The 26852-nt window shown below is 38.5% G+C and overlaps 2 protein-coding genes across 3 annotated transcripts in view; one reads left to right on the top strand and one right to left on the bottom strand.

The window, feature by feature from the left end:
• CARD11 (caspase recruitment domain family member 11) overlaps positions 1-20730 on the bottom strand; it is a 114616-nt gene extending 93886 nt beyond the window's left edge. The window contains exon 1 of the mRNA XM_075436757.1: positions 20649-20730. The gene's annotated coding sequence lies outside the window, so the exon portion shown is untranslated. The remainder of the gene's footprint in view (positions 1-20648) is intronic.
• Positions 20731-21915: 1185 nt separating this feature from the next.
• The window catches only part of SDK1 (sidekick cell adhesion molecule 1), a 429398-nt gene continuing 424461 nt past the window's right edge, over positions 21916-26852 (top strand). For both annotated transcript variants that reach the window (XM_075436492.1, XM_075436493.1), the window contains exon 1: positions 21916-23177. In XM_075436492.1, coding sequence (XP_075292607.1) covers positions 22706-23177 — 472 coding nt within the window. In that variant the 5' untranslated portion in view covers positions 21916-22705. The remainder of the gene's footprint in view (positions 23178-26852) is intronic.

A 26852-nucleotide genomic window follows, 5' to 3' on the forward strand; every position in this document is an offset into this window, starting at 1 on the left:
AGGAGATGAAAAAGATGGCACTTGGCACAGTTTGATAGTTCCACTGTTTTCTTTATTTAGGAGTTCGCATCAACACCTTACTGCTCTTCAGGGAATTTTTTTCCAGGTCGATTCCAACATAACGCTTTAACAGCAGCAGAATTAGCATTGTCTGTCTCTCACCCTCCATTTCTCAGTGACCTTGGACACTTACGATAGAATCTGTAAAATTTATAGAAAGGGGGACTACCCTGAGAATTGTGATCACCAGAGCTTTAAAGAAAGTTTCCCTGAATATGAACTGATTCTTCAGATTAATAACCAAGGAGAATGCATGATGAATGGATATTATGATTCTTGCAATTGAGACCTGAAATATAACTTAAAAAAAATAAACCAGATTAATTCCATGTGGCTAGCATTGTGGCAGAAGCAATGGGAACCACAGCCTCATCCTAGATAAAGGATCTCTGAAGGGAAAAGTGTTAGTCAAACTTTATACTCAGCGCCATTCGTCTTGTCTGTCTGAGGGGACTGTACAGCTGACTCACCATTTGACCTACCAATTTGTAACTGGAAATACATATCTCTGCTTAATTTTCGGTAGGGATATCTATTCAAGAGTCTCGTATTCAGTCCAAAATCTGAAGACAGTCAGGATATACATTCTGCATTTAAATATCTATGGTATTCCACACAAGTAGAATAAATTTGTACCCAAATTAAGATAAATCCAATTCTAAATAGCTTAGGCCTCACTCTCACTGCCTGCCACACGGGTGCTAAAAGGATTGTAAAATGCTGCTACCAGGATTCCACTGGATTCTACTGAACCTCTCTCTTTCTGTATATGTATATATATTTACTCCACAGAGGTGTGAATGACTACAAAACCAAAAGGCAAAAATGACTCCAAAGAATTAGTTTAGATACTATCTGCAAACGTTATTTCTGTTGCAATTCTTGTATTCTTCAGAAATTACTCAGTTTGTACATGCACTTACATGTACAAAGCCGATAGAAACATAGGAGAGAAAAGCATTGTTTATTGAAATGGATCTCATTTTGGAGCAGAATCATAAGGTAAAAGTCCTACTTCCAGCACATACCAATGAGACAACTTGTCATGTTTCACAGGTTCATGAACATAAGGTAAAGATCTTTCAGCTTTATGTCTAAAGCAATCACAGAATACCCCAAGATGGAAGGGACCCATCAGTATCATCAAGTCTAACTTCCTGCTCCTCGCAGGACTACCTAAAACTAAACCATACAACTCAGACCATCATCCAGATGCTCCTTGAACTCTGACATTGCTCCTCCCTTCATTGTACTTTTGGCTTTGTGCAAACTAATATTTTAATTTTCTACCAGGCCGATGCAGAAACAAGTCAAAACCCACTGCTTACATTCTAATCCAATGCCAGCTGTTTTCATGGAGACTGGCTGTCAGCCAGCCTCCTGATGGATTCTTCTGTGGTTTGTATGAGCAGAGGTCACAGACTGAACTCCTGGGGAACACAACAACATACTTCATTATATGCTTAATAATGTAGCTCCAAGATAATTGAGCAAGCATTTCTCTTTCAATGTTCCTCCAATACAATAAAATGTGAGTTGGCCTCAGTATAAATTCTGAGGTTCTAAGTGGAATGGCCTAGGTTTAGGTTTAGATCCCTGCATCTGTTAGTACTAAAATACCTCCATTACTCTATTTAAGCATATGGAAAAGATTCTGTAAGTCTCAGATTATTAAAATACATTTTAACTATGCTCTTTCTCTTGCTGCTTCTTTTCTGATTTAATCTTTTTGCCTCAAAATGTTTTCCTGAAGGATGCAGAACGAACAATGGAAACATCATTCAATCCTGTTTGCGTATAAAGACCTTTTGACTTTGTACCACTGACACTTTAACAGGCTGATGTCACTAAAATTAATAAATTCCATCCAACAGTTGGACCCTAGCCACAGAAAAGTGTTATGAAAATGAATGATATAGCAGATGTCATTCATATATCAGGGTAGGAAGAATCATTGTTTTCCACTCTACAGAATGTCCAAACCTAATCAGATAACGGAAGACTTCCTGTTCCGGGAAGGACATCAGATTATCAGGAGATATTCAGTGCATGAGAAAACTGGACAACATGGTCAAAGCAGGCAACTTAGCCATGTCTGTAAGTTTATAAAAAGTATGCTTATAAGCATACTCTCTCTCTCCATAAATACCATCAACCTGCTTTTCATACAAACTTAGGAAGCCAAGCATTGCTTTAGTTATACAAATACAGAATCCACCTGTTTCGTTTCCTTGATTAGCTGAGGTCAGCGGCAACACAAGGATACTAGGTTAAAACTAAGCCTTACAAAATACATTCGACTACATCCTTATGCATAAAAAAAGCATAAGGAGTAACTATCTCATGGGAATTTATTATCATAACATACATTTTCAAAAAATACAGCTGAAATGGGCACGTAGATTACTTTCTACAGCTGGATTTTTCAAACTTGATTATGTATAAATCCACTAAATATTCTCAGGTTTGCTCTACTTTCTGAAGCATTGAGTCATTCCATTCTACCATATCTGAGCCATTTATAATACAGTACTATATTATTGTGCTTGGCCATTTTTGTATGAGTAATTTATTTACAAGCAAGAACACTGTAAACACCAAATTACGGCCAGAAGAACAGATAAGTCATCTGAGCTGCATACAAACACTACTTTATATACTGACTTTATCCAACATATCTCTGTGTCCCTATAGCGACACACTGGAGGATTAGAAGAGAGATACCTGGTGTTTGCTTATTGTACAAAAAAACTCAGTTGTGTCATCTGAAGGAACTGCTTAAGCTTCCTGGTAAAATAAACGAAATAATTTTACATCAGAAGGCCAAAACACGCAAGCAGTCAAAATTCTCCTTTGTTTGCTTGTGGTTTTTTAAAGTGAGAAAAAAAGGTTCAGGCTTGACCCTAAATGGCTTTAATCTCTTTGCAATGAAATCACCCAAAGATATAAATAAACTATTCTAAATAAAGTTCAGACTGACTGCAGCTTTAGATATGTCTACTAATCTATGTGACTGTCAGCCAAAATAAACTAACCTCCAATAGCAGCCATTTTCATAAAAATAATTATTCCAATGTCAACTACAAAAGACAGGTGCACTCTCACCATTCTTTCACCTAGACCTTTCAACGAACTTCTCAAATAGGCTGTAGTTAGAAAACCTTAAAAATAAATCTATATTTGAAGATTTGCTTTCATTTCACTTTATAGGCTGTGAGGTTGGTTGTTTGGGTTGTTTTTTTTTTTTTAGTAAACTAAAGGAACTAGCAAGAAAAAAATAAAGGATTCCTGAGCAACTTACATACACTACAATTTGATACAAAAATCTAAGAGGAAACTCAATGACGAAATGAACAGCATTGAGCCTCATGTGCTAGAACACGGAACCAAGGTACTGGCAAGCACCTGTTACTCACCTTAGGGATTTGGCTTTCGCCACTCTTCTGAAAAGTTGCCCGTATTTAGTTGCTGTAAATCTTTGAAAAACAGTTTCTGTAGCTTACTGCAGACTTTTATTTTAGTTGCCAATGCCTGCAAGATTCAGTCCAGACTGAGAATAGGATAGTTCAGTTGCAAAGGACCTACAATGATTATCTATAGTCCAACTGCCGGATGGAACACACTACAGTCAAACCTAAGTGGACTTCCCAATGCAGCTGCAGCTCTTGGCTGCTCCAAACTGTCTACTTCTAATTGTAGGCATAAATGTTTATTCAGACCTTGCATGGGAATTTCTGCATACCAATTTTCTGTGCTATGCAGACATACTATAAGCAAGTATGACCACTTCTCTGCACTGAACGGAGCATGAAGCCCATGGGGAAAAACAACAGCAGGCACGTAGCTGAGGTCTGTATTTTGTAAAGCACGGAGTAAACATGTGGATAACTATTAATTACAGAGAAGCAGATCAGTTTCATAGTTAAGATTTGTATTTTGCACTTGTAAAAAGGATTCGAACTGCTTGCTAAATCTAAAACAGGTTAATTCTAAAATTTGTAAGTAAACCCACTTTGTTATTTTCTGAGGTAAAACTGATAAAAAATTGAGTTCCGCACTCAAAATGTAACTTGGACTGCACACGCCTATTGCAGGTAAAGCTCCAAACTTTTAGAGAGGAATTTCAAACAATGTCCAGCATTATGAATCTCAGCATTAATAACTGTAGAGATCAGAATCAAATGAAATTCAAATGTGTTAAGACCTGAATATGTATTGTTAAGGCATCAGAACAGCCAGCTGTGTTGCTGTCACAGTGATGGCATGCTGCAGGAGACAGCTGAGAACCACACACAACCACCTGAGCTGGTGCTAATCCAAGCTAAAAAACCCACATGGAGCAATGTAGCACTGGGAGAGACAATTTCAGGTCCTCAGCTACTTCTGGTTCCAGAGCTTTTCTGGCCTTTCCTGCTATGCTGAAGGTCTCTGTTCCTCATGCAATTTCATGGGGTAGGTATGGCCTGAAGTGGAAGAAAGTGTATTTGAAAACGAAAATAGAAGAGTACGCTTACAACTCAGGTTTATCTAAATTAATGCTACAAACGCATTTTAATTGTAATTATGTACTTCATGCAGAGGTTCTTAACGACTTTGTTTAGTGCTAGGGTGGCTACACTTCCTTGTTGCATACCACTCTGAAGTTGGCTGCAAAACTCTAGATATATTTTCCTCTTTGTTGGCAATCTTAAGTTTCACTGAATGGCACTGCTGACAGACTATTCAGTCCTCTACCTCTGCTTCCATGCCTCAGCTCAATTTAAGTCCAGATATACTAATGCAGTTTTCTAGGTTTGTAATTCTTCTTTTTGGAATGACTATTACATTTTCCTGCATTTTAAGAAGGCTAATATGCATTCTCAAACTTATTTCCTTCCTGGCTTAGTGTTTTGTATGAGGGGGGTAGCAAAAATTGCTTGATTAACATAACAACAGTTTGCAAGGGATAGCTATAAACTAGTTGTGAAGAGGTTTGGCTAACGGTAATTTGTATAGAGGAATATACTTTAAATATATGGGTAGGGAAAAATCATAATGCTCAAGGCAAGGCTTTGCTACAGAATAAAGATCCATCTCCTTCTGCTCAGAAATACAATAGTTACCTAACATCACAACATTCCAAGAGAGAATTGGAGCATATACTATTCAATTTTACAAAACTGTTGAATTGTGCACTTGAGACAGTAAATATGGACAGCATGATAGACAGACTTTTTATTCCAGCAAAACTATTTCTCGTTGATATTCTGTGTCTGTGATGCATCCAAATAGCTGCCCTGGGGCAAGACCCCAGTGTAATCAAGCTGTCAGGTTTAACATAGATATTCTATGAAAATAACTTAAATAAATTAAAGATCATGGCTAGTTGCAAAGTAGTCTACTCACTATTTTACAGGCAGTTCAGGCATCTTTTTTTCTCTAAAATAGCAGGTTGCCATCAGATATTTAGAGGGTTAGTTTCATCACCAGCAGGATAAACAAAACAACATTCCTCAACATTTAAATCCCTTCCCTGTCTATGTCTTAACAAATTCAAGGCAGAATGAACTACTTGTCCTGTCATCATACTACACGGGGTATGAGTCCTGTCAATTTATTGGACTAAACCACTCTGTTCAAACAAACCTCAATACAGCTTCAGGTTTACTTCATGCACCTGCCTGCTTCATTATTTGGAGAATAAAAAAATGTTTTGGGAAATTAATATCTAACCTAGCAAAGAATAAGTTGCAGGACACAAAAATATTATTTCCTTATTTTAAAGCATTTGCATGGTCTTAATTAATTTGCATCCCAAAGGATTAAAATTTTAAAGAAATAGTCCCTCAGCCTCTTAATGTGCTGGATTCTGTTATTCTGCCTAAGCTGATATAATTGACTTCGAAATAAAATGTTATTTGCAAAAAGAATATTTGTATTTCTTGGTTACTATAATTTTGAAACAACAAATATATAGCTGTATTGTATTTCTCTGGACACTCAAAGCAGAACAAAGAACCTGAATTGTAAGTGGTATGAAAGAATTTCTCAATACCAGGTATTTTGGTTTTGTTGTTTTTAAAGGGGGGAAAATACAGACAGCAAATAGCAGTAAAGTTTGTTTTCTAGAGCAAAACATGAAGTCAGCTTTCCAAAGCACTTGCCTTTCTCAGAAAAACAAGGAGGTCAGAGCAAAGCCTGCCACATCCTGTTGGTTCAGTGGTCAGCAATGGTACAGAGCTTTCAGTCATTTGGATGTTTTTATGGGAACTACAAAATTAGAGAACTGACAATTGCAGGTATCAGTAAAACATGCTATTTTTCTCAAAATTCATTTTAGTTGGTCAATCTTGTCAACACTAAAAATCAATAGGTACTTGATATAGAAGTCACATTCATCCCTTTCCATGTGCTGCAAACCATGGCTTACCTTTGGTAATAAAGGCTAATATAAAACTTTATTTCTTCTTCTGTGTTATACTGTCAAAATATTTTAATCCGAGGCTTGAACACAGCTTGCTAAATAAACCTGCATTTGCTTTTTCTTGTTCTGAGATTAGAATAGTCTATGTCAAAATGACAGTCTAGCAATTAACTCATTACTCAACACCAATAAGATTGCAAGAATCAGATCCTTAGTATGTCTATTTGAGACATGAATTTGAATGAAGGGGAATAAAAGTAGCAACAGTTCAACAAAACTACTGAACACATACTGAACTTTAAACTTCTTCTTAATTACTGTGTGGCACATAGGCCAAAAGTATAAGCAAGTCTTATCCTGCAGCAATATCCAGTTTACAAGTGACTGCCCTATATAAATCAAATTACAGTAAGAGGCAGTCACAATAAAACACAGGCAATATACAGTTTAATTAAAGCAAGTCTCTAATGATGTCATCAGTAAACCGCAGTTCATGCTTTGTAAATAGCAATTACTCCAGAACTGCTAAATTATTAACTTAATCCTATTTATCTGCTCTTCAGTATAAAGCTCTCCTGTTTAAGTTGTGGACTATAGTCCATCATGAATTTAAACAGCATAAACATAATAAGGTTAATATAGCTGAGTGTCAATACACAACAAGGTTTTAACTGTGACGTTTGTATTGAAGGAAGAGTGCACCTGAAGAATAACAATTTGTTACTTTATGGACAGCCATTCAGGGGTTCTTACTAAACAAAATCTAAACTAAAGACTATACACACAAAAGAGTCATAGTCATTGCAGCGCTCACCTTAGTTTTCAGAAACTAGCAGAATCCATAACTGCATGCTAGGTGCTTTAAATATTTATACAATGCACAGAACAAAATCAAGCACCTCAGTGTGGAATTTTGAACAGCCAACAAGTTGAGAAGGTAACCACCAAAGCTAGCCAGTTAAAAAATATTAAAGAATGATGCATGTCTTAAATTTCATCTCTTTCCAGGATTAAGACTTCTAATTGCAGATTCCAGAACATGCTTGGTTTAGGATTGATAGCCTACAATATTTACTATGCTTAACTGCTGTTCCTTATAAAAAAGGGAACAGAGGCCCCTGCTTTTCTTTTAGAAGAATGAAGAATTGTAAAAGTTGTCAGTGCAATGCAACAGGAGTAGACCAACAAAACGAAACAACTGGTGCTGAGGACCCAACACCTATGCATGTTACACAGGGATTTACTTCAGACTTGTTCTTGTCTGATCCAATGAGTTGAACACTTTTGAGCATCTCTTTCTGTCTACTTTTATGAATTGTGCCTACTTCTGGGCATGTGTAAAAAGATGACTTTAAAATGCCTTGCAAATCTTACTATTGAAACCTCATGCACCTTAAGCGAAACTTTCCAAGAATGCACTTCCGAACTGGGGCATCCAAGGTCTCCTCAAGTTTCTTTCAAGCATTCCTTCTGATGATTTGGGACAAAAACATAGCTATAAAACATGTAAGTAGGAAAACAAGTTCACGTAGAATTTATTGCCTTGGAGGCCTACAAATATCTGAAGCTACACTCTCCAGTTACTTGATGTTTGTGCGTATTTGTATCTCCTCTTTTAGCTGTATGACTTCTTAGAAAGTAACAGAGCATGAACTGCCTTTTCATCACACCATTTTTATGTTGGTGAGACTCCACTGAATTTAGTGAAATTCTGTTGGCAAATAAAATGAAGAATAAGGTCCACAGGGTAAAAATCCTGGGCCAGCTAGTTTGAATGAGTTTTCCAGAATACCTGAAATCCCTATAAATTGCATGAGAGAACTTAAATTCAATCATATATGAAAAATAAATAAGAGGCTAGTTTCTTCTACTTTGGTCACATTGTAAATATAGAGTAACTGATTTCACAGGGACTAGCTGTAGAAGAAACAACTCAAAGCACACAGAATAGCACACACAGAATTGCTATTACCCTTAAACCAGTATTGATTCCCAATGTTTAAATACATGGAGACACATCTATGGATAAAAACTTGCTGATGTTCTATATCTGTGTGAACATGTGTAGAAGCTTTACACTTTGTTAATTTTGTGTCTAATTAATGCAAAACTTGCAAACCCATATTTTATAATTAAACTTCTTTGTCATTAGAGGCACACTGCTAAGACACTTCACAAATATGTCCAATTTCATCTGCAAAGAATGACAGACTATAAACAGCACATTAAGCAATTTGAAAATCATTTGGGAAAACACTCAAAACTTAATTACAGAGTTCAAATTATTGAAATTGCTCATGCCTGTGTTAAAAAAAACACACCACACAAACCACAAAAACCTTGAAACTCTCCAATAGAAATTATTGACCCATTCTTGTAAACCTAATCTAAGAAATACAATTTGTCTTGAGGCTTTTCTTAAGAATAATAATTTAAAACTGTGCTGGTCCCCAATAAGTAAGGCTCCAAGACAGTTTTGATCCATTGATGAATTCTTCCTAATATGTTCCCTGAGGTACAGTTTTCCTAAATCTATTAGACATTTACAGTCTTTCAGGATGTGCTGCCTGAAATGTTCTATCACACTGTATTAACTTGACAAGGTAATGCAGTGCTATCTTTTATTTTCATAGAAAGAACTATGTTTGACCTTGGAACTAGTAACAACAGTTTATTACCCCCAACCTTACTAGAGGGACGTTCTGATACATTACTGCAAATTATTGCACTAGATATATGATACACATAAGATGCATGTAGAAAGTTACGGGGGGGGGGCAATGTTATTCAGGACAAGATCCTGGATGTACCAAAACTCATAATATTGTTTCTACCTAATACTCAGTTCTTCAAAGAAAGGCAAAACAAAGCACTCCATAATGATTTAGCCATTTATAAAACACAGTTAACAGAAGCAAAAACAGTTCCCATTGTTGCTTAGTGGCTTCTCTAGGTTGTCCCTATCAGCATGGAATCATGGTACTAACTCGTCTTGCAATCATAAATGATCTTGAACCCTAGATACAATTATTCTTCTTCCCATACACACACTTACATTTTTGTGGTGATAAAACAAACTCCAGTCCCTCCCCGCTTATTCTGCAACAGCCTCTGGAAGAGTACTTTGAGTATTATCACACTGAGTACACGAAGCACAGTTGTAAACTCTCCCATGTAACAGATTTTGTGAGTTTATGCATCACAGTAAGCTTCCAGGAATAAGAGTCATTTGTGCATTAATCTTCATCGTAATAACCCCTTTGCTCCAAATAAATTATATACATATACATATCCATGTCATAAGACAATATGCTGCAATATGCTAGAAAGAAGGATCCCCTTTCATTTTTCTTTTTCAGACTCTCCACTTCAATATTTATCAGGAAGCCAACACAAAGTGTAATTAGTAAGCACAAGGAACACAACCAAAATTAGGGTTCTTTTTTACCCTTTAGATATTCCTGTAGGGACATATTTATGTATATTACTTTAAAATATATATATTAAAGTAAGTAAAAATAGAAAAATTTAAAATGCTTCGTAACTGAAAAATGCTACATCTGCAGTATTTTAAGCAGCAATTTAAGATTTATTGTTCTCTCTTTTTCCAGAGTTTTTATAATTACCTATGTTACAGCATTTTTTAGGATTCCTTTTAATGAGTTTTTGTTGAAATAATGAACACTAAGTGACTGTAAGACCCTGTGACTTGCTAGAGAGATCAACCATTACCAGTAGGCAAGGCACGTCTCCAACCATAGCACCAACTTCTAGTCTAGGTGACATTCATTGAAATTATGAGCGTCTGCTTAAATTAAATCCTGCAGAGATATTCATCTGCTGACAGTTAAGCATGTATATATTACTGATGTAATACATAGGATTCGTCCCTTGCCTGAAGTTGACTATAAGTCCTTGCAGTATTGAGGCTTTATTTTGGATTTATCTCATTATGAGAAAGGGCAGATTTAGTCTCAATATTATTTAGAACAGATGTATATAGTGAAAGTAGAAAGGCCACATCTATGAAAGCTTTTCTTGATCTATCACAACTCCCTGAGACTTCAAATATCCATAGCAGGATTCAAACTCCATCCAGGTATCCAAATGTTAAGGCTACTCATTTTGTAAAAAATTAATTACGACTGAATGAAAGAACTCTCTGAACATGTGGTTTTGAGATCTGCCAACATCCAAGGTCAATTTATTTTTTATTAATCTCTGTTTGTAAGATGTCTTAGACATTGTGTAAATGTCCTTTCAAAAGACTCGAGAGTTGAGAGAGGAAAAGATGCAGGCAGTGTTCAAAGAATGCCACAAAGCAAAGTTTCTCTTGTCAAATAAAGGAAATATGGCGATTCCAAAGTCACTAACTTTTTCTGCAATGCATTTTACAGATTTAAAAAAAAATATCTAATCAAATTTAAGATTTAATTGCAAATATCCTTCCTTGCTAGCTTTGTTTTTGTCCCCAGAGCAACCATCTTGCTTTTCTTTTGACAATTCTCTCAGAATTAGGAACTTTACAGTTTCTTTGTTTTCTCTGTGTTGCATAGTAGAATAATTCTTTGGGTGCTACTGGGATCAACAAAGATCACTGGATTCAGGTGAAACTGAGAACAATCAACCACTGTGCGACAGCAACTTCCTTTGCTCTCCTCTCCCTGAAGCTAATAGCTAAGCTCCCATTGATAAAATCAGAATTTCACTCCATCTTGCAAGCTAACGGTTTCTTGAAGGTTTGACAGAGCAATGTTGGTATATATCATAAACACTCACTAACTTTTAAAGCTAAAAAATGTACACAAACATTTATTTTTTATGAGTTAGAATATTAACATAACTATTATTTTATTGGGAAACAATACTGAACATTAAGAAATATCTAATTAGGAATAGCAAAGATTCTATTTACAGGTTATTTTCTAAATAAACAACAATGTCTTCCACAGACAGGGAAGCCATTGCGTTTCTAGGAAAAGTATTTGAAGACCAGTTACCAACCGGAATGGTCTAAGTGGATATATCAGGAAAGCTAAGGTGGTGAACACTAGCAATAAATTAAACAGGTTAAACTCAAACTAGATTATTTCATTTCAGATGTTAAAATGCCTTAAATTCTGAATACCAGCACACTAGAGGTCACATTACTCAGGATGCGAGTAATGTGACACCCACAAACGGATTTATCATTCTTTAATTCATGTTCTCCAATTTCACACTTTCAGTTGCCTCAACTGAGCTTTTTCTAAGTCCCAGCATACAGATACAAATTCACTGCTGACAGCCTCTACTCTTACTTGTAGTCTGAAATACTCTAGCATCACTTTTCAATTGTGGCCTCTCCCCACAACCTTCCCCCCCCCCATCATGCTTTTCCTGACAGATTAAAGGTCTATCAGAATATCATTCTCCAGGAAGGATCCTGAATAACATCAGGCAAAAAAATAGACCTGACAAAGTTCTCCCATATACACACTCCTTTCACCCACCGTTCAACCAGATGATGATTTTCTGAAGTTTGTTTCAGTTTATTATTCTAATCTAAAAGGCTGAACATCAGTTAATTTTTTTAAAGCCATAATCATGCAAGACACTATGGTCAAATGACAGTGCTGAAGACAAAGTACATTAAATCAAGCAATGGGAGATTATCTGTCAACCTTGCAATCTCATCAAAAGCACCAGCATGGTTGTTCAATATCTGTTTTCCATAAAAATCATATCAATCAGCACTGATTGTTAATTTTGTTCCTACTGTTTCCACCTTAACCAGTCTTTCAGTGCATTAGAGCTGATCTTCAATTAACATATCTGGGATTACTTGTGGCATCATGTTTAATCTCAAATTATTTACTCAATATTTGGTTTCCTCTCCACTCTTCTGGAACTTTCAATGGCAGTTTGAGATTCATTAAAAAGAACACTGATAGTTCTCAGAACTTATTAGGCAACTTTTTTAAGAATCCCTGGTATATCCAGACATGGTATTATATTATATTATCCAAACATTATAAATTTTATGGTATTTTGCATTCTTCCTTGTGACTCCAAGTATTAGTTTTGAGTAACAGAGAAATACATTGCTATTTCTTTCCAAACACAGAAGAAAAATACATCAGAGTTGTATCCATAATGGGTAATGTAAGCATCACCTTCCTTCAACTTTTTTAGCCCTAGTTATTAACATTTAGGCTTTTATAGGTTTTTAAGGTTATAAACTTCGTCATTTAGTTCAGTTGTGAGTGAATGAACCCAAGTTACAACTCAATATACAAATTCCACCCTTATCTGCTTCATTTTTGTCCCTGAGAGGAGACTGTAAAAGCTCCTTTGTGAGACTGTCATGAAAAGCAGTGATATACATTCTCAGCAACTCAAAGTAGCTCTTATTCTAATCTTACAAAGTGTCTGATCTGGAATCCACTATAGTTCTGGGGGAAAAAAACCGACATGAATTTCCATGGGTTTTTTCACCTTACCAGTATAAACCAGAAGTAACGACACCAAAATCTGTAGAGAAGCATCAGTTCGACTAACATGTTAGATCAGAATTAAGTTCTATTTGTTTGTAGCAATCCAGACTGGGCTAAGCCTTACTTTATTTCACTGTCAGTTAAGGCAACAGGAGTCCTGTCCTGATTACTGAGTGCTTTATATAGCATGTCATCTCACCTTGCAGTCTGTACTTACATTTTCCTCTTGTACCTATGAGAGTGCTGCAGAGCTGCTCCCAAAGGAAGGTCATATTATAGTCATCCTGGAATACTTAAAAACCGATGACATGCATACAAAGTCAGGAATGAGATAAGATTTTAATATTAATGCAAAGATTTACAGAGGTTTTTTACAATATATTCCTTAAGAGTCAAAAAACTGTAGCATTATTGTACTGCAACTGCCACTCAGTTTAAATTTCACGAGGTTTTCCACATCTTGCTAAACTCACTAACAGAAAAATCTCCAAACTTTTGCTGTCCCAAACCCCTGTATTAATAGAAACATATGTACACATAAACCAACTACAAGAGTTAGATCATATTATCACTCACTAAGAATCATTTTTAAAGTGTGTTTACATTTATTGCATATGAGCGTAGTGGTTTCTTTCCATTACTGTGAATTATTTACATTAGAAGTGTTGATTCATGAAACATAGGTTTCATCAAGCTTGACCTATGTGAAATGCATGCATCTGATGAAGTTCTCTGAACTATTGATTTTTGTGCGTCCATTTGTCTCACACTCACTCTGTTCTGAGTACTCTCTGAAGAATAATACTGGCATCTGTTTTAAGTATAAGCATTCCAAATTACTGCATAGATGCCTTACAGAGTAGTTAAGAAAAATCAGTGTTTTCTATGTAAATAACTACAAAGCTTTGCTACTTTCTTTAAAGTATTTATACCTTTAATAAAGATTGTTTTATTTTATTTTTACTCCAATATTTCTCCTTTACTTCAGCTACTGCAGTCCAAAGTATCATAATATTCTGCTGCTGTTTAAACTTACCACTGGTGTGAATTCCTTTGTTATGGGTGGCTTTCGTGAGGAATACACATTTCACATTGTGTTTACTACTGAGAAGTGAGATTTTTGAATCTGAATCAAGTACCAAGACCTTACTACACATTTAAATATATTTTCACAGCTTTTCTAAAAATGGTGCAAGGGTGTCACCCAAGCAGACCACTTCCAAATTATTTCAGATTAGCCTTTTAAAATACTTTTTAACTTCTATGGAAATTAAGATAAAATTTCTGTAATTAGGATGCATTCTTTCCTTCTGAGCACAGAACGGCAAAAATAACCTTGTGCTAAAGCTATGAGAATGGTAAAATGTACTGTTCATGTCCACAGCCTGGATTTCTTCAAAATTAATTTCTGTTAATAGAATCACGATAAGAGACCTGTGGAAGAAAGCTCTTCAGTGTTAATCTGGACCCTTGTCCTATCTCGAACAGATTCAAAAGATATAATTACTTTTGATCATCTTAAAAAGCTTATAAGGAAAGGAAGAATTGCAGCACTGAGAAGAACCAGTCTTGAAAAGCACTGAAGCACTGATTAGATGCCAGTTGAATTATAGACAGTCAGTCAAGAGAAGGGGTGAGGTGACATACACAAGGATGCAGCCAAGGAGAACAGTGGTGACAAATAAGTTGTTTTAGCTGCTAAAGATAAGAACCTGCTAGTGAAGATTCTCTGTACCAAACAGCTGGGGGAAAATGTTTTGGGACAACTTTAATTTTATGCCAAAATTTGTAAAAACCAGTTTGCACTTGTAAAAACCAGCTGGCACAGTGGCTCACTCACGTTAACCCTCTTATTTCATCTCCATGAACTGACAGAGTCTGGTTCATTTTTTTATTTTTGCAAACTGTAGTTATGGGATCTAAGCCTGATGTCTCAACTTTAGTCATCAACAGATCCAGGAAATCACTGGACACACAAGTGTGCAGGCCCAAAAGATTAATAAAGCCAAAATGTTATTCAAAGATAAGCAACAGTCTCATTAAGGCAGAAAACTCTGCTGAAGTCCCCATAGCAGCAGATTCCACTGGATTTGAATGTCAATTTAAAACAATACTAATCAATACCTTTTCATATCCTACAAAAAAATTATAATGAAGGTAGCCCATGCTGTAATCACTGTAAATACCTTCTATGTATAATTTAAAGCTTGCTTTCTCATTTCATGACCTGTTAATTTTATACAATGCGCAAATTGTAGACTATGACAGCAGTAATATGGCTGAGATGTTCAGCTGCATCCCCTTCAGTAAGTGCGACTGCTCAAGCCCTTGTGGTAATTTTTCTCACCCTCCTTCCTGTTATCTGTTATCACACTGCAATAAATGGGATTTTTCTTTTAAGGTTATTCCACTAGAATCATATCGATCAATTCAGAAAAATGCAGAACTGTAATCATGAACTAACTCATCACATCTATTACTTTGCATTTCTCAATTAATTACAGTATCTCAAGAATATGCTATTTTTGGAATATGACCTCCATGTATACATTTAACACTGTTCTTCACAGTAATAATGTAATCCCACCATAGAACATTCAACAGATGCCTTTGCTTACTTAAGACAAGGTGTTTATACTGCCTCTGAAAACAACCCATGCACTTTCTAAAAACACAGTCTTCCACAACACTGTTCAGGGGCTGCAAGTGTGTTGCTTAAGTCCTCATAATATCTTTGTGAGTGAGCATATAGGAGACAATAATCAGTTCAATAACCATTGAACTAGCATCCCCTCTGGGTGAAGCCACAGTCCAATTATAGCATCTTAGTAGAAGAAGATCAGGAAATCAAGAAAACTGTAACCAACAGAAATCACACCAGATCTTGCATGGTATACTATGACTTCAGTTTGTTGCTTTGGTATTTTTTTTAAATATCAAAGTTACTGCTTTGAAAAGTGGAAAACCCCATGAAATCTAATCTCATTTCAAAGTGTTTAATGTTTTATGTTCTACCTGAAACACATCCTGCAGAGGCAGTAGCTTTTAATGTTGCAGATGGGTTTTGGTTCAGTTCTGGAGGAAAAAAAAAAAAAGCGGGGGGGGGGGAGGGGAATGGAGAGAGCCGCTAACACCACACTCCCTATAGTCTGCTGGTGTTCTCTGAAAGTCTGCTGCCTAGTGTGACCGAGCGTAAGATGATGCATTAATGCATTTCAGTAGTAATACTCTGTTGCAATTTAGTAGATCTCTTTTGTACTTATAGTTTCAGGTTCTGATTTAATTTCCCCCCCCAATCAACTAGAAGACTGAGTTACCAAGATGGCACTCATAAGTATAAAGGTTAGGTACAACCAAAAGATTTAGACTTTGTCCAAAGTCCTCCCTTGTATTTATGGGCATTTTTTGACATTCCTGAAAGCACTCAGGTCACTTACACCTGGGGCGTCATCTGAATCACGAAAGGGCTATCTCTGCAGCCCATGGCTGGATAGCCAGACCGGCTGGTGTTTGAAGACACAGACTTCTTAAAATAAGATCTCTCTCTACATTCTAGCCAAACTTGCCTGGAGTAAAATCATTACAGCCCCTGTAGTCTTCCTCTGGGAGGCTCTAAGAATGTTTTCAAACGTCTACATTTCAAAAACGCAGAACCTGTTGTCTTGATCCTTTATGTTACTTTGCTAACTCTCTACTCCATAAAACACAGCAGGGCAACGTGGCTAGGTCATTGTGAATTTCTTCTGATAGCTAAATACGAAAGCCTATTGTTACATTGGGATCATACAGAAGACGGGATAGTTCAGAAACTACACTGGCCCCTTCTCCTGGCTGTACAGACTTTGTCCCCATCAGTTTAACTGTATTTGAACATAAACACAGCTGTGCTACAGCTCTATCAGGATCGCTCTTACACTCATAAAAGCCATGAAACATACATTTCAATCTATTCACTCTGCCCTCAACTTTTACCACTGTGCCTTAGAACTGTACCTTGTCTGTTCCCAGACTCCTAAGCACAATCATATTAAGCAGCAAATCAAGGAATTTAACTCTGAATTTGCTAGCATTTCTGAATTTAAAATCAGACCTAAGAGGTATATAAATCTAATTCTAATTTCTTTTATGTAAATTCAAACCACATAGAGAAAACAAAAATCTGTCATTCTGTTTGTTTTGGGGCTTTATAACTGACATCATATTAAGTTATTTAAGCCCAGTAATATTTAATGGGAGTTGTTCTTGTTCTTGCAGTAGTGTTCACTGCAGAAGATACTTCCAGAAGTGTGGTGAAGTCATTGTTTAATGTCTCCCCCGAGACTTCCAGCTCTTAATATGATATTTTTTTTCTTCTCTTGCAATGTTTATTATTGATGTAGAAGCATATTCACACCATAAAAGTAAAGCAGCTGGCTAGCGACCCTTGGGAATACACCCTTGTTAAGGAAGATTTTAGCCCCCTCCCGATAGTTTACTGCATTCAGGTTGATTTACTATGCTGAAAACCAATCCCATTTGAAAGCAAGTTACTTTCTACTCACATACTCATTGTTTTCTAAAGCTCTGTCCCTCTTGGGAGAAAAGGAAAGGCAATATAAATACTTTCTGGGAAAACCATGTGGTAGTCAATGCAATCGCTTGCCCTGAGTTTTGCACTTTTAAGTTTTTGAATGAAGGATAATGGAAATGTAGAACCAAAGCACAAAACAGTGTTTTCAGGGCACCCACACGATCTATACCTTCTATAGGAAACCCTTCTAACCAAGGAATTAGAAATACCACTTGCTCTACATTGCTTATGATGAAGATCTTACTAGAATATTAACTTTCAGGTTGCAATAGTTATTATAAGGTACTATAGTAAGTTGTTCTTTTGCCTGTGAAAGTATTCCTATCTCTTTCCATTTAATTTTAATTTTCAAAGTTTTTGGTAAAGGCTTTTTACCAGTTAAAATTTTCAGGTAGAGTAAGCCATCAGCCAGCACTGGTGGAAAATACCACGTAAAAAAAAAAAGCATTGATTAATTTTGTAATTTGGTAGAAGAATGAATGCAAAATAACTACTTGGCTTACAGGACTAAAACAGGCAAGCAAACCATAGCAATAACCTGGTTGAAAAAACATTACATTTGGTATAATCTACACCCCCTTTGCGTACTACTCATCAGTGACTGAAAGAAACACAGACTGCATCAGGAGAAACACTAGACCAAAACAACCTGCTGCATCTCTCAAAAAAAGCATATAAAATACTTGTACATGAGAACGCTCTCTCTAAAGGAGTTTAGCTAACTCCAAATGCTAGAAAGAGTCAATAAGCTATACCCTAGAAGATATAAAGTCCTGTAAAATGAAGCTAAGAATTAAGGTTGTACAAGATTGGTGAGATTTCCCTCTCGAAGTATTCCGTGATTCTGTTTTCTTGGCTAGAAAGCTGCCTTTCATTAAATGGCCTGTCTTGAGTAGCAGACCCTTCTATTCCTTTCTCTTTCATCTCATTGTCTCACCATGTATGTAAATAAAATGTCTCAGCACTCTGTATTAACTGTACAAAAGTCTGCAGCCCTTAGAAGACTTACCGCATTTAAACCTCCTTGCGGAACACAACATTCATTGGGAAAAAAACTCTTTTACCTCCCTTTCTCCAGCTTTAAATGAAACTAACTACATAGCTGCTTCTTTTGTTTTACGTACGTATAAAATACCTGAAAACCCATGCCCTCCTTTCTTCTGTCTTCATAAACATCAGATTTGTTTTTTCTGCTTTTTCAGGTGGGAGAGCTGTCCTCCTACTAGTCTTCCTGCTGCATGTTTAATACTTTAGTTCCTCACTTGTTACATGCATGCAGGAGAGGGAAGAAGCAGGTACAGAACAGAGGTAGTAAGTGGTGAAATGCTTTTACTGATCTAGATAACTTCATTTCTTTTTTCTGATTTGAATGCTATTAAGTACAGTTATTGCAACCAAGGCAAATAGAAAAAAACCCTCACACATATTGTCTCTATGAAATGTCAAAGTGACATGGTTATAGTTAAAAAGGAAATAACAAACTGAAAACATTTCACCCAAAAAGTGAAGTTGACAATTATTAAAAATACTACCATATTTAAATAATTTTTAAAAAGCAAGGCCTGAATGATGAAAATAGGTTAGCTTCCTCTTATGTTTGCACATTGAACAGATTTAGAGCACTATAAGGAAAATGTTTTAATTCAAAGATGAAACAAGTTTTCACTAAAATTAAACAATGTAATAGAAATTAGTATTTCTTTTCTGCAACATCTTTGTTTGAAACTTAACAGTGGGACAATGACTCTTTCAGCAGACTCTGGACAATAACAACATAACCACTGCAAATTGCCTCCCTTAGAACTTATAAGGAAGCACCAACTACTTCCTTACAAACCAAAATGAATTTAAAATCTTAAACTAAAATTTCCATCAGCAGCCTTATGCTCTTTTGTTAACAGTACTTAAAAAAACAGCCACCAAGCACACACAATTAAATATACTTTCCACTTCGAGTTAAGGTAAATCAGTTCCACTCAAAATTACTAGCTAAATAAAAAGCTTCTTCATGCTGCAGTAAATTAATAACTAATAATGGCACAATGGGAGTTACAAACAGACTGTTATTTCCTTGAGGTCAGTTCTCAACACAGTTGAAAACAATCTAGGTTCACTTTCCATTGTTCTCAAAACAGACATATTGAAACGAAAAATCATAAGCACTGGGTCCTGATATCTGTAGATAATTGTTCATGTGGTCTACACACACAAAAAAAGGAAAGTGTGACGCGAGCAATACAACAGAATTGCCATTTACACTCTTTTGGCCATAAGGAAGAGACGGCTGTTGAAGTGCAGCTCATGGCTTTTAGTTACTAGGAAAAGGTGACAGAACAGGAGAAGAATTTAAGTACAGCAACTTCCTGAGAGTAGGAGCAACAAGCTTTCACACACAGGGGAGAAGGGTGGACAGAAAATGGATATCATAAACCTTAATAACCTGTTAGTAGAAGAATCAGGCACTAGTCTAGGTAAGAATCTGGCAGACAAGATTTACCTGGGAGATACAAAGGGAGGGTCAAGCAGAAAAAACTGACTAGCAGTTTGCATGGATTTGCTGGCTTCGATGGTGAATCGGAGGGTGCAGCTGAGGAGCACGTGTTGCACGCACCAGGCAGACACTGCCGCGGAACCAGTAAACACCGTTCACCTGTACTGGGGTGGTGTGGAACCCAGTAAACGCTGTTCACCTGTACTGGGGTGGTGTGGAACCCAGTAAACGCTGTTCACCTGTACTGGGGTGGTGTGGAACCACTGAACGCTTTACCTCATTTATGCTATAAAATAACAAAGGCATGAAAAGAAGGTGCTTTCCTGAACAATATACCTCAGTCAGAAACCCATACTGCCAGCTGTTAATAACACGAAAAAAATGACCTTGCACTTGATGAGGTAATTTACTATGTTTGCCTGCATGACTAGATCATAAGCGACACGTTGTCAACAAGAAGAAAAAGAGCAGAAGCCGCCTGCCAACCTTCAACCCAAACACTCGCTAAACTCGCGGAATGAAACCAAGCTCCGAAACTTTGCTGTCCTGCCAGCCCGGCGGGCTGAACGAAACGTAACACAAAGAGCAGGAAACGGGCGTGGGCGTGCGCTAACTCGCGCCCCCAGGCTCCCTGGCTTGGTCACGTACCTGCTCTTTCCCTTGTTCGCTGACAAAAAAAAAAGAATAGCCGCCGGGAAGGCAGCAGCCGGAGCAACCGCACCCCGGCCTTCCCGGCCGCGCCCGCCGTGCCCCCGCCAGCAGCCGCCACAGAGGCGGCGCCGCCTCACAGGCCTAGGGGGCGCAGCGAACGCGCGGGAGAACGTGCCGCCAGGCGCGCACGCGCAGCGGCCGTTAAGCCCGCGCGGGGACGCGGGAGAACATCGCTCCCGCCTTGCGCGAGCGCGGTTCCCTGCGCCCCCCGAGCGCCTTTGCCGGCCAATCAGCGGCCGGGCTGGAGGCGGTGCTAGCGGAGGGGGTGAGGGAGGGGCGGGGTGCTGAGGCGAGGAGCGGTGTGAGGCGGCGGGGGTGGGGGGGGACCAGCGTCTGTGGAGAGCCGGCGGGCAAACCTGTACTAAGATCCCCCCCCCCCGCGCCGCCCAGTCCTGACAGTTCCACAGACACAGCCCCCCACCCCGCAGCTCCCTCCTCAGCTCCGCGGAGGATGGTCCGCCCGCCCCCCCCCCCCCAGTCACAGCCCCCGCGAGGTGTAGGTCGGGGGAAGGTGGGACGAGGCGCGGCGTGTGTTCGGGGCGGGGAGGCGGGAGGGGAGGCGGCGGCCGGGGCGGGGAGGGCCTCTGCCGGTTGTGAGGGAGGTGAGAGGGGAGCGAGGACGAGGGGGGAGGTGGGCGCCTGAGGGGGGGTGGCGGGCGGGGGGCGAGCCCGCTGCCCGGGGGAGGGTTCAAACCGCGCTGGGGCTGGAGGAGGCGAGGAAAGTTCAGGCTGTCTTTCGCTGGTGGGGGCGGGAGAGCCGAGAAGACTTTTTGTTTGATCAACTTCGCGCCTAGGTGCTTTGTTTCTAACTTGCGTTTATCCGGGGTGTACTTCTTTTAGAACTACTCGTGTCCTTTCTTTTTAATAAGGGGGGGGGGGGATCTCCTACGAAACTTTTCCCTTTACGGAAGGCGGGACTGAAACTATACCCGATGCATTGTTTAAATGTAAAACCTTCAGCGCTTGCTTTTTTTTTTTTCCTTTTTTATTTTTTTTATTTCGGTACGGTTTTATTGCCGCCGCCGCTGCTGTTGTGATAGCGCTTTTCCCTCTTGTGTTTACAGCTTCTGCGAGGGAGAGACGCTCTGAGGAAGAACCAGGATCCCTGGGCTGCATAAACAAGGAAAGCAGGAGTCCATCTAAGCAAAACTGGAAGGATTTCACCTTGTTGCTGTTTGTTTCGGGATTTTTCCCTCCCCCCCCCCCCCCCCCCCCCGCCCCGGACATTATCCAGCTGAGGGTTTGTTTCGTTGCTGCGACCGTAGCCGGCTAGAAGAAAAGCGCTTTACATGTTAGAGGAGATTTCTGTGGTGGTCTCCCTGCGAGCAAGATATCGGCACCAGCCTCCGAAGGGGAGGGAGATAGGATCAGCTGAGGTTTTTCCCTACCTCCGGCTGAACGGGAGAGTTGCGGTGAGACCGGCGCTGGTCTGGGGCCGGCTGACTGCACAGCGAGCTGGGACCGCAGCCGGAGCTGCTCAATTTACCTGCTCGAGGACCCTTCAGACCCTCCTGTTGGCGGCGGAGATTTGTATCCAAAGGAAAAGCGGATTAATATAAACTATGCAGAGCTTTGCGGGGATATCTGGAGACTACCCTGTCTGCATGGCTAATCTTGAAATTGTCTGAAATAAATCCTTAGTGCAAGGAATAGCGAGATACTTTCAATTAGTTTTTTTTTTTCTTTGACGCTGCCCCTCCCCCCCCCCCCTTCCTCTACGAGAATTTAACACTTCCATCGCCAGGTTTTTACAGGAGTATGGGACACATGCTGGATAACTCACCACGCCTCATAAAAATCACAGGGGTAACAGTTTCCATCAACGTTGCGGTATGAAAGGTACTCTTTGGATTGTCTACTGGTGGCTAAGATGGATCAGTCTTTCTCTGTTTCTGTTCGTGATGTGCTGAACGATATGGATTTACTGAAATACTGATGCCCATAAACTTACTCCCTCTCTTTTGAAGGCATTGGATGTAACAGTGCAGAGAAACATGTGTTTCACATTTCTGACTGGTTGTTTTGGTGCAATCAATACCTCCACAAGAAACATTGACTTAGGTGGCGATTATCATACCGGGAGGCACAGGGGGTGCTGCTTTCGGGTTGCGTGCAAAGTGAGCACAAATCAAAGAGTCCGTCGTTCCTGTGAAGTCGGGGCTTCTGGTCCCCCCAAACTCTGGGACAAAGGCAGCAGGGGATGTTCCCAGCCCACCAAAGAGAGCCCGGCCTCGGGGTGCAGAATGAGCAATGACCAAAGCGCTGCCAGGAGTGGCAGGCAGTCGGATCGGAGGGGCATCGGTGAGGCAATAACGGTGGAAAGAAAGGTGGATCGCGAAATTATTGCCCGAAGGAGTAGCAGGCGAGGCGGAATGATGATAAAGTTAAACTTCTGTTTCATCTTCTGTCGGGGATGGTGGGCGTTTCTGTTGCTTCAGCTCCACATGTTGCAAGCACTGGCACAAGGTAGGGCTAGAGACATTTTTGTTTATAGAAATGCTGCATCTGCCTTCTGAGAGGAAGGGAATCTTGCTCGGGTACAGAGAAACCCTTTTACTTTATCCTTATCAGAGGTAAACTGCAGAATTTGCACTGAGCTGATTTCATGTAGGAATGGTCGTTTCTCACACACAATCGTTTCTTTATGGAACAGTGATCTGCAAACTGTAGCTACATGCTTCTCTCCCTTTCTTGTCCTGTCCTTCCCCTATGCTCACCTCCCAGAGAGAATCAATAGCCCTATCAAGACCAAACCTACCTTTTTTATTTACTTAAATACGTCCATATATTTCTGTTCTTTTAGGCAGCAAAAGAGTTAACTGCTGGTTGTGTGTGTGTTTGAAAACACTGTGCGCGGAGATAAGTTATTAGGAGAAGGGGAGTCATAAATCCGCCAACTGGAACTAAATCAGGCATGTAAAAGGAATTCTGTAAACATAGGAGTACTATTCTATGTGAACCTCGGTTCGAGCATTGTTCATTTCTTTTGGATGGCCAAGTAACATTTACCCGAGACAAAAACTGCAATTGATTCGTATCTGACCATTTCCACATCACAGATCCTTGCAGTCAAATGAGTCACTTGTAAACGGTCAGAGTCGACCAATAGACTTTAAATATCAAGCGTCAGTCACTCTGCATGTAAATTCCCTGCTCAAAAAATTGCCAAATGTAGCTTAATTCTTAATAATCCTTTGACAGAGCAAACAATAAATGGCAGGCAGAAGCATTACAGTTGGCTGCGCCAAAGAACATGCTGAACAAACGCAGCTTTCACTTTCTTTGCTGGGTTGAGTTTTATTGCTGTGTGCATTGTCTGACTGAAGTGGTATGTGTTGGACAATGCAGAGCTGTGTCGTGTGGGATGAGGAGTTAGTTATTAAAAGCGGAAGTTAGTACTCTGTAAAGGGGAATGGTCTTTGTGTTTTAGTTCTTTGTTTTCAAGTATTTCATAGGGAACAACGATGCATTCAGTTTTAATAACTGGATGGGCTTGTGTGTTGAGGAAGAAGGGTTGTAAGCCAAGTCTGCTGTAGTTGACTGCTCAGGGTCTACTGCTGCATCCTCAGAAAGTTTGGAGCCGCAGGATACAGAAGCATTTTAATCCACTGTTGAATAATGGACTCCACCCTCATAAACCTTTTTCAGTGCTTTGTTTATGCTGTCATTGCTATTCCCAAACTCCTTATGCTGAGCCCTGCAAGCCCTAACAGGGTATTGTTATTCTGAAACAAGACACACCTGAAATAATTCTCTCTGCAAATTGAAATTCATGTCACTTTTTTTTTCTTTTGGTAGTTGTTTTTGATAGATGCCAACATGATGCTTCATTTCGGAAGACAAATGCTGATGATTCTTGCTGTTTACATTAAAAATGCAAAGATTTTTCATATAAGGCAGTTTTAAGTGCTAGTGATTCAGGAATCAGTATAGATGCCATATAAAACAGTTTTTTGTGGTTTAGTAGTAAACTAGCCATCTTATTGGATTAAAAAGTGAATTGAAACTTTTGTTTAGCATATAGTATAGAAAAATTTTTCAACAGCATATTTCAGATTACTAAGCATTTGCAGTATTATCAGTTTTTGATACACGTTGGGGAGTTACATAGTGTTTACAAACTATCCTAAAGAAAAGTCCTAACACCAAGTTAGTTTCACCCATCAGTATTTAAGAGGGGGAAGGGAAGCTAAGAGAGTTAGATACATTATTTCTCAGAAATATTGACATAGATAAAGCAGTTTAGAAGACATTAAACAATGAAAGATAGAACAATTATATAATGCAGAAGCAAAATATGTTTTTATTTTTATATAATGCAGAAAATGCAAATTACAGTTAGTCCTCTAAAAATTCTTTGACACATAAACCAGCATGGAGGTCTTAACGCAGAGCACTTCTACTAGGTTTTCAAAAAATTTGTATTCATTTATAACTTACGGTGCTGAATTTTAAGGGATTCTAGTACATTCATCATTTTAATACAAAAATTTACTTTAGATGACAATTTTTATAAATGTCGTTTATGAAAATGGAAATTCTGTTGCAGCCACAGAAAGTTTGTAATGCAATGATGTCATATGAATGAGAGAATTACATGACTCCACTCTTTTCATGTGATAAAAAAATGAACATTCTAAATATATGGGCCATGGCTATTTCGAATGAATCATAATACTATGCTATAACCAGCTAATGTTTCTATAATAACTATTTCAGCATTAAAGAAATAAGAAATATTTCAGGCATACTGAAATGCAGGTTCCTAGTTCATAGGAAACAGATTAAAGTCATTGAGATTAAGTATTTTATACTGTAAGGTGAATGGAAGAAAAGGTTTTCAACTGCAACAGGTTGGTTGAGTGTTCTCTAGACTTGAATGATCATCCATGTAAAAGCAGATCTAGAGGCAAACCACTTGTAAATTCATTTTGTGCTTAGCTCTTCAGCTTTTCTGTCTTCTGGTAGTTGTGTTACATAATTAGATATAATGATTTATTTGATTTCTTTTTACTTCTTAAAGTGAATTTAATTATTACGAAACATACAATGGTTTATTGTACTGAATAATAAAGTATTCTCTTCAAACCTTAGTATTATTAGCACAGACCTTCTGGGATTAATTTTCTGGGTGGAAGACGCATACAGCTGACAGAGGTTGGGGCCTGTCCCGTGGGCATAGCCTGGAGTGGTGCTCTCACTTCTGTCACGGCTGCAGGTCCGCACAGACTCTGTGTGGCTCATCTGGCTTACCACGTTGGCCCATCTGTGAATGGGAAGCTTGCTGGAACAATTAACCTCTAAGAGTCTGAACACTGTTGCACATTTCTTTGTTTACTCAGTTCTTTATGCCTGCTAGCCTCTGCCATGATGCCTCTTTTCATGGCATTTTTGTTAAATTTGAGTATTAGGTGCTAGTTAGCCTCAAGTCATTGTGTGTCATCAAATAGTAATGAGATGCTAATTGATAATCACTATAATTATCAAATCAGAATTTGCAAGGTGATGGTAGAAGTGAATCATTTTGACACCGTAACTAGCTACTGTACTTAGAAGAACGTTATCCTGCAGTGACCTCGCTCAGTGGTCCAGCATGCCTGGGCATAGTCCTGTGGAATACATAAAGCTCTTTGCAGGATTGGAATTTATTAGTTATATATGAGATTAACAAACACTGATGTCTACAGAGGTACAAAGTGTTTACTAAAATACTAGACTATTTGTATGGAAACAGAAATTCTACTTATTTAAATAGGTTGGAAGTTGCTAGAGGCTATTCTACATGCATCTTAATGCATTAAGTACCTTTTCAATGTCTTACTTTTGTTGAAGAGTGAAAGGATACTTAGAAAATATACTTCTTCGGATTGATGGCTGTTGTTCAGAATGATTTTAAAATAGATAAAAGCAGTGCTAAGCTTTAAGCTTCTCCAGCAGGAGATGGGTATCTTTAAACATTAAGAAAGAGAAGCTTGTCTGATATTTCTTAGTTTTACAGCAATGGAATCTTTTTATGCTACTTGATCAAATCTGTAATTCAGAATTCTACATGTACCTGAGCGTGCATTTAAGGTGATACTGATATCTATTATGCTTTCACAGCAGTTGTGACATGGAAGATAGAAGACAGTGTTTCTGGGG

Source organism: Opisthocomus hoazin, chromosome 15, assembly GCF_030867145.1.
Source record: "Opisthocomus hoazin isolate bOpiHoa1 chromosome 15, bOpiHoa1.hap1, whole genome shotgun sequence".
Taxonomy (NCBI): Eukaryota; Metazoa; Chordata; class Aves; order Opisthocomiformes; family Opisthocomidae; genus Opisthocomus; species Opisthocomus hoazin.